Source organism: Lampetra planeri, unplaced genomic scaffold (assembly GCF_965212315.1).
Source record: "Lampetra planeri unplaced genomic scaffold, kcLamPlan1.2.h2 scaffold_598, whole genome shotgun sequence".
Taxonomy (NCBI): domain Eukaryota; kingdom Metazoa; phylum Chordata; class Hyperoartia; order Petromyzontiformes; family Petromyzontidae; genus Lampetra; species Lampetra planeri.
The window spans coordinates 1-12,500 of record NW_027615421.1 but is presented as its reverse complement, the minus strand read 5'-3'; the positions used below and the strand labels follow the sequence as shown (position 1 = coordinate 12,500).

Here is a 12,500-nt window from a genome sequence, read left to right as displayed (position 1 = left end):
TCACGAACTACGTGGTCAAAATAGATGTTAAATAATGTGGGAGCCAGAGGACATCCCTGTCGCACCCCAAGGTGTACAGGGAAAGGCTCCGACTCCCAGCCACGTAGTTTTACCCCGGGCCCGCTCACCATCATGAAGGTCCTTAATGATCGTGAGCAGAGGGTCAGGGACTCCGAAAGCACGAAGAACAACCCAGAGCCCAGGCCTACTGATGGTATCATAGGCCTTGACCAGGTCAATAAAGCAGAGATGTAGGTCTTGTTGGAATTCCCTACACCTCTGCTGTAGCAGACGGACAGAGAACATGGCATCTGTGCAGGACCGCCCTTTCCTGAAACCGCATTGGGGCTCCGCAAGCCTCTCCTCAGCGTGCCTGGCAAGGCGATGTTGAATAATCACACACACGCCCACACCCCCACACACACACACACAGTTACACACACAGACAGAGACACACACAGACAGTTACACACACAGACAGAGACACACACAGACAGTTACACACACAGACAGAGACACACACAGACAGTTACACACACAGACAGAGACATACACAGACAGAGACACACACAGACAGTTACACACACAGACAGAGACATACACAGACAGAGACACACACAGACAGTTACACACACAGACAGAGACACACACAGACAGAGACACACACAGACAGTTACACACACAGACAGAGACACACACAGACAGAGACACACACAGACAGAGACACACACAGACAGTTACACACACAGACAGAGACACACACAGACAGAGACACACACAGACAGAGACACACACAGACACACATACACACATACACATATACAACAACAACAACCGCCATTCGCCACTAAGTGGCGGTGACGTCACCACGACGCTTGTGCCAGGCCATGTGCACCTTGAGGCCACGTGAAGTGTCGAACGCCCGCTGGCAGGAGGTCACGGGGCAGACCCAGCAGGTGCCACGGGTAGACTGACCGAGATGACCGAGATGACTGGCTGATGCACCACCTGTGCCCCCTACTGTGCCAACTTGCTGTGCTTTAGCCACCCGGCGCTCCGCTCGTTGTTGTGAGCGTCGCTCCTCCGCCCTCCGTTGTTGTTGGAAGACCTGAATCTTCGTGCGGAGCGACAGACCAGGTAGCTTCCACACAGCAGCGTTACGCAACCGATGAAAGATATTGCCGCTCGACTGATTCGGAGTGAGACCTCTGCTGTTAAACCGGAGCCGGTCATAAGCACACTGCCCAGGTATGGGAAACTCTCCACTCTCTCCACAACTGCCCCATCACCGATTGGGAGTTGTGGGGGTGGAGTGTCCGATGGTACAAAATACCCAGGCAGGTGCTTAGTTTTGGTGGGGCTGATGGTAAGGCCCCACCTCTGAGTGGCACGCTCCAGTCTCAGCAGCAGCGTCTCCAACTCCTCTTCTGAATGAGCAGCTATTACCAAATCATCGGCATACATAACGTGGTTGACCAATAGGGAGCCATCCCTTGATCGCACCCGGGCGTCGATCAGCCTCCCATTGTATCTGTACCAGATGGAAATTCCTCCGGTACAGCTATTGAAGGCTTCACGAACTACGTGGTCGAAATAGATGTTAAATAATGTGGGAGCCAGAGGACATCCCTGTCGCACCCCAAGGTGTACAGGGAAAGGCTCCGACTCCCGGCCACGTAGTTTTACCCGGGGCCCGCTCACCATCATGAAGGTCCTTAATGAGCGTGAGCAGAGGGTCAGGGACTCCGAAAGCACGAAGAACAACCCAGAGACCAGTCCTACTGATGGTATCATAGGCCTTGACCAGGTCAATAAAGCAGAGATGTAGGTCTTGTTGGAATTCCCTACACCTCTGCTGTAGCAGACGGACAGAGAACATGGCATCTGTGCAGGACCGCCCTTTCCTGAAACCGCATTGGGGCTCCGAAAGCCTCTCCTCAGCGTGCCTGGCAAGGCGATATTGAATAATCACACACATGCCCACACCCCCACACACACACACACAGTTACACACACAGACAGAGACACACACACACAGTTACACACACAGACAGAGACACACACAGACAGTTACACACACAGACAGAGACACACACAGACAGTTACACACACAGACAGAGACACACACAGACAGTTACACACACAGACAGAGACACACACAGACAGTTACACACACAGACAGAGACACACACAGACAGAGACACACACAGACACACACACTCAGACACACACACTCAGACACACACACACAGACACACAAGACAAAGATCCCCCTATAGCCTTAACAGACTGTAGGGGCAAGTGCTGTTAGCGAGCACCTGTGAAGGCCGGAACGGCACACGAGGGGGTGGGTGGCCAGCACCACGCCCGGCCGCCTTTGTCTCCCCAGTGGCGATGTTCACACACCGCACCAGGTACTCATTTGAGGCTGAGTCGACCTAGGGGAGGCCCGGGACCGGTTCAGATAATCGTCACTGGTGGTGTTTGCCGTGAGCGGGAATCGAACCCGTGTCGCCAGGTTCGTATCGCAACGTAGCGCTAACCGCTACACCCACCACTCCCCACACACACTGTGTAGTGTATAGTGTAGCACTGTGTGTGTGTAGTATATAGTGTATCACTGTGTGTGTGTAGTGTATAGTGTATCACTGTGTGTGTGTAGTGTATAGTGTATCACTGTGTGTGTGTGGTGTATAGTGTATCACTGTGTGTGTGTAGTGTATAATGTATCACTGTGTGTGTAGTGTATAGTGTAGCACTGTGTGTGTGTAGTATATAGTGTATCACTGTGTGTGTGTAGTGTATAGTGTATCACTGTGTGTGTGTAGTGTATAGTGTATCACTGTGTGTGTGTGGTGTATAGTGTATCACTGTGTGTGTGTAGTGTATAATGTATCACTGTGTGTGTGTAGTGTATAGTGTATCACTGTGTGTGTGTAGTGTATAGTGTATCACTGTGTGTGTGTAGTGTATAGTGTATCACTGTGTGTGTAGTGTATAGTGTATCACTGTGTGTGTGTAGTGTATAGTGTATCACTGTGTGTGTGTAGTGTATAGTGTATCACTGTGTGTGTGTAGTGTATAGTGTATCACTGTGTGTGTGTAGTGTATAGTGTATCACTGTGTGTGTGTAGTGTATAGTGTATCACTGTGTGTGTAGTGTATAGTGTATCACTGCGTGTGTGTAGTGTATAGTGTATCACTGTGTGTGTAGTGTATAGTGTATCACTGTGTGTGTAGTGTATAGTGTATCACTGTCTGTGTGTAGTGTATAGTGTATCACTGTGTGTGTGTAGTGTATAGTGTATCACTGTGTGTGTGTAGTGTATAGTGTATCACTGTGTGTGTGTGGTGTATAGTGTATCACTGTGTGTGTGTAGTGTATAATGTATCACTGTGTGTGTGTAGTGTATAGTGTATCACTGTGTGTGTGTAGTGTATAGTGTATCACTGTGTGTGTGTAGTGTATAGTGTATCACTGTGGTGTGTGTAGTGTATAGTGTATCACTGTGTGTGTGTAGTGTATAGTGTATCACTGTGTGTGTGTAGTGTATAGTGTATCACTGTGTGTGTAGTGTATAGTGTATCACTGTGTGTGTAGTGTATAGTGTATCACTGTGTGTGTGTAGTGTATAGTGTATCACTGTGTGTGTGTAGTGTATAGTGTATCACTGTGTGTGTAGTGTATAGTGTATCACTGTGTGTGTGTAGTGTATAGTGTATCACTGTGTGTGTGTAGTGTATAGTGTATCACTGTGTGTGTAGTGTATAGTGTATCACTGCGTGTGTGTAGTGTATAGTGTATCACTGTGTGTGTAGTTGTTATAGTGTATCACTGTGTGTGTAGTGTATAGTGTATCACTGTCTGTGTGTAGTGTATAGTGTATCACTGCGTGTGTGTAGTGTATAGTGTATCACTGTGTGTGTGTAGTGTATAGTGTATCACTGTGTGTGTAGTGTATAGTGTATCACTGTGTGTGTAGTGTATAGTGTATCACTGTGTGTGTAGTGTATAGTGTATCACTGTCTGTGTGTAGTGTATAGTGTATCACTGCGTGTGTGTAGTGTATAGTGTATCACTGTGTGTGTAGTGTATAGTGTATCACTGTGTGTGTGTAGTGTATAATGTATCACTGTGTGTGTGTAGTGTATAGTGTATCACTGTGTGTGTGTAGTGTATAGTGTATCACTGTTGTGTTTTTCACTGTGTGTGTAGTGTATAGTGTATCACTGTGTGTGTGTAGTGTATAGTGTATCACTGTGTGTGTGTAGTGTATAGTGTATCACTGTGTGTGTGTAGTGTATAGTGTATCACTGTGTGTGTGTAGTGTATAGTGTATCACTGTGTGTGTGTAGTGTATAGTGTATCACTGTGTGTGTAGTGTATAATGTATCACTGTGTGTGTGTAGTGTATAGTGTATCACTGTGTGTGTGTAGTGTATAGTGTATCACTGTGTGTGTGTAGTGTATAGTGTATCACTGTGTGTGTAGTGTATAATGTATCACTGTGTGTGTGTAGTGTATAGTGTATCACTGTGTGTGTGTAGTGTATAGTGTATCACTGTGTGTGTGTAGTGTATAGTGTATCACTGTGTGTGTGTAGTGTATAGTGTATCACTGTGTGTGTAGTGTATAATGTATCACTGTGTGTGTGTAGTGTATAGTGTATCACTGTGTGTGTGTAGTGTATAGTGTATCACTGTGTGTGTGTAGTGTATAGTGTATCACTGTGTGTGTAGTGTATAGTGTATCACTGTGTGTGTGTAGTGTATAGTGTATCACTGTGTGTGTGTAGTGTATAGTGTATCACTGTGTGTGTAGTGTATAGTGTATCACTGTGTGTGTGGTGTGTATAGTGTATCACTGTGTGTGTGTAGTGTATAGTGTATCACTGTGTGTGTAGTGTATAGTGTATCACTGTGTGTGTGTAGTGTATAGTGTATCACTGTGTGTGTGGTGTGTATAGTGTATCACTGTGTGTGTGTAGTGTATAGTGTATCACTGTGTGTGTGTAGTGTATAGTGTATCACTGTGTGTGTGTAGTGTATAGTGTATCACTGTGTGTGTGTAGTGTATAGTGTATCACTGTGTGTGTGTAGTGTATAGTGTATCACTGTGTGTGTGTAGTGTATAGTGTATCACTGTGTGTGTGTAGTGTATAATGTATCACTGTGTGTGTGTAGTGTATAGTGTATCACTGTGTGTGTGTAGTGTATAGTGTATCACTGTGTGTGTGTAGTGTATAGTGTATCACTGTGTGTGTGTAGTGTATAGTGTATCACTGTGTGTGTGTAGTGTATAGTGTATCACTGTGTGTGTAGTGTATAGTGTATCACTGTGTGTGTGTAGTGTATAGTGTATCACTGTGTGTGTAGTGTATAATGTATCACTGTGTGTGTGTAGTGTATAGTGTATCACTGTGTGTGTAGTGTATAATGTATCACTGTGTGTGTAGTGTATAAGTGTATCACTGTGTGTGTGTAGTGTATAGTGTATCACTGTGTGTGTAGTGTATAGTGTATCACTGTGTGTGTAGTGTATAGTGTATCACTGTGTGTGTGTTGTGTATAGTGTATCACTGTGTGTGTAGTGTATAGTGTATCACTGTGTGTGTAGTGTATAGTGTATCACTGTGTGTGTGTAGTGTATAGTGTATCACTGTGTGTGTGTAGTGTATAGTGTATCACTGTGTGTGTGTAGTGTATAGTGTATCACTGTGTGTGTGTAGTGTATAGTGTATCACTGTGTGTGTGTAGTGTATAGTGTATCACTGTGTGTGTGTAGTGTATAATGTATCACTGTGTGTGTAGTGTATAGTGTATCACTGTGTGTGTGTAGTGTATAGTGTATCACTGTGTGTGTGTAGTGTATAGTGTATCACTGTGTGTGTAGTGTATAGTGTATCACTGTGTGTGTAGTGTATAGTGTATCACTGTGTGTGTGTAGTGTATAATGTATCACTGTGTGTGTGTAGTGTATAGTGTATCACTGTGTGTGTGTAGTGTATAGTGTATCACTGTGTGTGTGTAGTGTATAGTGTATCACTGTGTGTAGTGTATAATGTATCACTGTGTGTGTGTAGTGTATAGTGTATCACTGTGTGTGTGTAGTGTATAGTGTATCACTGTGTGTGTGTAGTGTATAGTGTATCACTGTGTGTGTGTAGTGTAGAAGTGTATCACTGTGTGTGTGTAGTGTATAGTGTATCACTGTGTGTGTAGTGTATAGTGTATCACTGTGTGTGTGTAGTGTATAGTGTATCACTGTGTGTGTGTAGTGTATAGTGTATCACTGTGTGTGTAGTGTATAGTGTATCACTGTGTGTGTAGTGTATAGTGTATCACTGTGTGTGTGTAGTGTATAGTGTATCACTGTGTGTGTAGTGTATAGTGTATCACTGTGTGTGTGTAGTGTATAGTGTATCACTGTGTGTGTGTAGTGTATAGTGTATCACTGTGTGTGTGTAGTGTATAGTGTATCACTGTGTGTGTTAGTGTATAGTGTATCACTGTGTGTGTGTAGTGTATAGTGTATCACTGTGTGTGTGTAGTGTATAGTGTATCACTGTGTGTGTGTAGTGTATAGTGTATCACTGTGTGTGTAGTGTATAGTGTATCACTGTGTGTGTGTAGTGTATAGTGTATCACTGTGTGTGTGTAGTGTATAGTGTATCACTGTGTGTGTGGTGTATAGTGTATCACTGTGTGGTGTAGTGTATAGTGTATCACTGTGTGTGTAGTGTATAGTGTATCACTGTGTGTGTAGTGTATAATGTATCACTGTGTGTGTGTAGTGTATAGTGTATCACTGTGTGTGTAGTGTATAGTGTATCACTGTGTGTGTGTAGTGTATAGTGTATCACTGTGTGTGTGTAGTGTATAGTGTATCACTGTGTGTGTAGTGTATAGTGTATCACTGTGTGTGTAGTGTATAGTGTATCACTGTGTGTGTGTAGTGTATAGTGTATCACTGTGTGTGTGTAGTGTATAGTGTATCACTGTGTGTGTGTAGTGTATAGTGTATCACTGTGTGTGTAGTGTATAGTGTATCACTGTGTGTGTGTAGTGTATAGTGTATCACTGTGTGTGTGTAGTGTATAGTGTATCACTGTGTGTGTAGTGTATAGTGTATCACTGTGTGTGTGTAGTGTATAGTGTATCACTGTGTGTGTGAGTGTATAGTGTATCACTGTGTGTGTAGTGTATAGTGTATCACTGTGTGTGTAGTGTATAGTGTATCACTGTGTGTGTGTAGTGTATAGTGTATCACTGTGTGTGTGTAGTGTATAATGTATCACTGTGTGTGTGTGGTGTATAGTGTATCACTGTGTGTGTGTAGTGTATAGTGTATCACTGTGTGTGTGTAGTGTATAGTGTATCACTGTGTGTGTGTAGTGTATAGTGTATCACTGTGTGTGTGTAGTGTATAGTGTATCACTGTGTGTGTGTAGTGTATAGTGTATCACTGTGTGTGTGTAGTGTATAGTGTATCACTGTGTGTGTAGTGTATAGTGTATCACTGTGTGTGTGTAGTGTATAGTGTATCACTGTGTGTGTGTAGTGTATAGTGTATCACTGTGTGTGTGTAGTGTATAGTGTATCACTGTGTGTGTGTAGTGTATAGTGTATCACTGTGTGTGTGTAGTGTATAGTGTATCACTGTGTGTGTGTAGTGTATAGTGTATCACTGTGTGTGTGTAGTGTATAGTGTATCACTGTGTGTGTGTAGTGTATAGTGTATCACTGTGTGTGTGTGTGTATAGTGTATCACTGTGTGTGTGTAGTGTATAGTGTATCACTGTGTGTGTAGTGTATAGTGTATCACTGTGTGTGTGTAGTGTATAGTGTAGCTGTGTGTGTGTAGTGTATAGTGTATCACTGTGTGTGTGTAGTGTATAATGTATCACTGTGTGTGTGTAGTGTATAGTGTATCACTGTGTGTGTGTAGTGTATAGTGTATCACTGTGTGTGTGTAGTGTATAATGTATCACTGTGTGTGTGTAGTGTATAGTGTATCACTGTGTGTGTGTAGTGTATAGTGTATCACTGTGTGTGTGTAGTGTATAGTGTATCACTGTGTGTGTAGTGTATAGTGTATCACTGTGTGTGTGTAGTGTATAGTGTATCACTGTGTGTGTGTAGTGTATAGTGTATCACTGTGTGTGTGTAGTGTATAGTGTATCACTGTGTGTGTAGTGTATAGTGTATCACTGTGTGTGTGTAGTGTATAATGTTCACTGTGTGTGTGTAGTGTATAGTGTATCACTGTGTGTGTGTAGTGTATAGTGTATCACTGTGTGTGTAGTGTATAATGTATCACTGTGTGTGTGTAGTGTATAGTGTATCACTGTGTGTGTGTAGTGTATAGTGTATCACTGTGTGTGTGTAGTGTATAGTGTATCACTGTGTGTGTGTAGTGTATAGTGTATCACTGTGTGTGTGTAGTGTATAGTGTATCACTGTGTGTGTGTAGTGTATAGTGTATCACTGTGTGTGTGTAGTGTACAGTGTATCACTGTGTGTGTGTAGTGTATAGTGTATCACTGTGTGTGTGTAGTGTATAGTGTATCACTGTGTGTGTGTAGTGTATAGTGTATCACTGTGTGTGTGTAGTGTATAGTGTATCACTGTGTGTGTGTAGTGTACAGTGTATCACTGTGTGTGTGTAGTGTATAGTGTATCACCTGTGTGTGTAGTGTATAGTGTATCACTGTGTGTGTGTAGTGTATAGTGTATCACTGTGTGTGTGTAGTGTATAGTGTATCACTGTGTGTGTGTAGTGTATAATGTATCACTGTGTGTGTGTAGTGTATAGTGTATCACTGTGTGTGTAGTGTATAGTGTATCACTGTGTGTGTGTAGTGTATAATGTATCACTGTGTGTGTGTAGTGTATAGTGTATCACTGTGTGTGTGTAGTGTATAGTGTATCACTGTGTGTGTAGTGTATAGTGTATCACTGTGTGTGTGGTGTATAGTGTATCACTGTGTGTGTAGTGTATAGTGTATCACTGTGTGTGTGTAGTGTATAATGTATCACTGTGTGTGTGTAGTGTATAGTGTATCACTGTGTGTGTGTAGTGTATAGTGTATCACTGTGTGTGTGTAGTGTATAGTGTATCACTGTGTGTGTGTAGTGTATAGTGTATCACTGTGTGTGTGTAGTGTATAGTGTATCACTGTGTGTGTGTAGTGTATAGTGTATCACTGTGTGTGTGTAGTGTATAGTGTATCACTGTGTGTGTGTAGTGTATAATGTATCACTGTGTGTGTGTAGTGTATAGTGTATCACTGTGTGTGTAGTGTATAGTGTATCACTGTGTGTGTGTAGTGTATAGTGTATCACTGTGTGTGTAGTGTATAGTGTATCACTGTGTGTGTGTAGTGTATAATGTATCACTGTGTGTGTGTAGTGTATAATGTATCACTGTGTGTGTGTAGTGTATAGTGTATCACTGTGTGTGTAGTGTATAGTGTATCACTGTGTGTGTGTAGTGTATAGTGTATCACTGTGTGTGTGTAGTGTATAGTGTATCACTGTGTGTGTAGTGTATAATGTATCACTGTGTGTGTGTAGTGTATAGTGTATCACTGTGTGTGTAGTGTATAATGTATCACTGTGTGTGTGTAGTGTATAGTGTATCACTGTGTGTGTGTAGTGTGATAGTGTATCACTGTGTGTGTAGTGTATAGTGTATCACTGTGTGTGTGTGTAGTGTATAGTGTATCACTGTGTGTGTGTAGTGTATAGTGTATCACTGTGTGTGTAGTGTATAGTGTATCACTGTGTGTGTGTAGTGTATAGTGTATCACTGTGTGTGTGTAGTGTATAGTGTATCACTGTGTGTGTAGTGTATAATGTATCACTGTGTGTGTGTAGTGTATAGTGTATCACTGTGTGTGTGTAGTGTATAGTGTATCACTGTTGTGTAGTGTATAGTGTATCACTGTGTGTGTGTAGTGTATAGTGTATCACTGTGTGTGTGTAGTGTATAGTGTATCACTGTGTGTGTAGTGTATAGTGTATCACTGTGTGTGTGTAGTGTATAGTGTATCACTGTGTGTGTGTAGTGTATAGTGTATCACTGTGTGTGTAGTGTATAGTGTATCACTGTGTGTGTGTAGTGTATAGTGTATCACTGTGTGTGTGTAGTGTATAATGTATCACTGTGTGTGTGTAGTGTATAGTGTATCACTGTGTGTGTGTAGTGTATAGTGTATCACTGTGTGTGTGTAGTGTATAGTGTATCACTATGTGTGTGTAGTGTATAATGTATCACTGTGTGTGTGTAGTGTATAGTGTATCACTGTGTGTGTGTAGTGTATAGTGTATCACTGTGTGTGTAGTGTATAGTGTATCACTGTGTGTGTGTAGTGTATAGTGTATCACTGTGTGTGTGTAGTGTATAGTGTATCACTGTGTGTGTGTAGTGTATAGTGTATCACTGTGTGTGTGTAGTGTATAGTGTATCACTGTGTGTGTGTAGTGTATAATGTATCACTGTGTGTGTGTAGTGTATAATGTATCACTGTGTGTGTAGTGTATAATGTATCACTGTGTGTGTGTAGTGTATAGTGTATCACTGTGTGTGTGTAGTGTATAGTGTATCACTGTGTGTGTGTAGTGTATAGTGTATCACTGTGTGTGTGTAGTGTATAGTGTATCACTGTGTGTGTGTAGTGTATAGTGTATCACTGTGTGTGTGTAGTGTATAGTGTATCACTGTGTGTGTGTAGTGTATGTGTATCACTGTGTGTGTGTGTAGTGTATAGTGTATCACTGTGTGTGTGTAGTGTATAGTGTATCACTGTGTGTGTGTAGTGCTATAGTGTATCACTGTGTGTGTGTAGTGTATAATGTATCACTGTGTGTGTGTAGTGTATAATGTATCACTGTGTGTGTGTAGTGTATAGTGTATCACTGTGTGTGTGTAGTGTATAATGTATCACTGTGTGTGTAGTGTATAGTGTATCACTGTGTGTGTGTAGTGTATAGTGTATCACTGTGTGTGTGTAGTGTATAATGTATCACTGTGTGTGTGTAGTGTATAGTGTATCACTGTGTGTGTGTAGTGTATAATGTATCACTGTGTGTGTGTAGTGTATAGTGTATCACTGTGTGTGTGTAGTGTATAATGTATCACTGTGTGTGTAGTGTATAGTGTATCACTGTGTGTGTGTAGTGTATAGTGTATCACTGTGTGTGTGTAGTGTATAGTGTATCACTGTGTGTGTGTAGTGTATAGTGTATCACTGTGTGTGTGTAGTGTATAGTGTATCACTGTGTGTGTGTAGTGTATAGTGTATCACTGTGTGTGTAGTGTATAGTGTATCACTGTGTGTGTGTAGTGTATAGTGTATCACTGTGTGTGTGTAGTGTATAGTGTATCACTGTGTGTGTGTAGTGTATAGTGTATCACTGTGGTGTGTAGTGTATAGTGTATCACTGTGTGTGTGTAGTGTATAGTGTATCACTGTGTGTGTGTAGTGTATAGTGTATCACTGTGTGTGTGTAGTGTATAATGTATCACTGTGTGTGTGTAGTGTATAATGTATCACTGTGTGTGTGTCGTGTATAGTGTATCACTGTGTGTGTGTAGTGTATAGTGTATCACTGTGTGTGTGTAGTGTATAGTGTATCACTGTGTGTGTGTAGTGTATAGTGTATCACTGTGTGTGTAGTGTATAGTGTATCACTGTGTGTGTGTAGTGTATAGTGTATCACTGTGTGTGTGTAGTGTATAGTGTATCACTGTGTGTGTGTAGTGTATAGTGTATCACTGTGTGTGTAGTGTATAGTGTATCACTGTGTGTGTGTAGTGTATAGTGTATCACTGTGTGTGTGTGGTGTACAATGTAGTCGAAGTTGCTGGAACAGGATGACCTGGTGCACCTAGAGCGCGTGCTGGAAGATCTGGACCGGGTCCTGGATCAGGTGGAGACGGAACTGGAGCAGCGCAGCCAGGAGAGCCCAGGTGAGAGCGTGGTGAGTGGGTGGTGAGATGGTGAGTGGGTGAGAGTGTGGGTGAGAGTGTGGGTGAGAGAGTGGGTGAGATGGTGAGAGAGTGGGTGAGAGAGTGGGTGAGAGCGTGTTGAGAGGGTGGTGAGATGGTGAGTGGGTGAGAGAGTGGGTGAGAGAGTGGGTGAGAGCGTGGTGAGAGGGTGGTGAGATGGTGAGTGGGTGAGAGTGTGGATGAGAGAGTGAGTGGATGAGATGGTGAGTGGGTGAGAGAGTGAGTGAGATGGTGGTGAGATGGTGAGTGGGTGAGAGAGTGGGTGAGAGGGTGGTGAGAGCGTGGTGAGTGGGTGGTGAGATGGTGAGTGGGTGAGAGCGTGGTGAGAGGGTGGTGAGATGGTGAGTGGGTGAGAGAGTGGGTGAGAGGGTGGTGAGAGAGTGAGTGGATGAGATGGTGAGTGGGTGAGAGAGGTGAGTGAGATGGTGGGTGAGATGGTGAGTGGGTGAGAGAGTGGGTGAGAGGGTGGTGAGAGAGTGGGTGAGAG

The 12,500-nt window shown here is 43.0% G+C and overlaps 1 protein-coding gene across 1 annotated transcript in view; it reads left to right on the top strand.

Moving 5' to 3' along the window:
- LOC144741563 (ganglioside-induced differentiation-associated protein 1-like) overlaps positions 1-11,974 on the top strand; it is a gene marked incomplete at its 3' end in the record, with an annotated part of 28,990 nt that extends 17,016 nt beyond the window's left edge. The window contains 1 exon segment of the mRNA XM_078624068.1: positions 11,860-11,974. Within this exon segment, the coding sequence (XP_078480194.1) occupies positions 11,860-11,974 (115 nt within the window).
- Between the last annotated feature and the right edge of the window lie 526 nt (positions 11,975-12,500).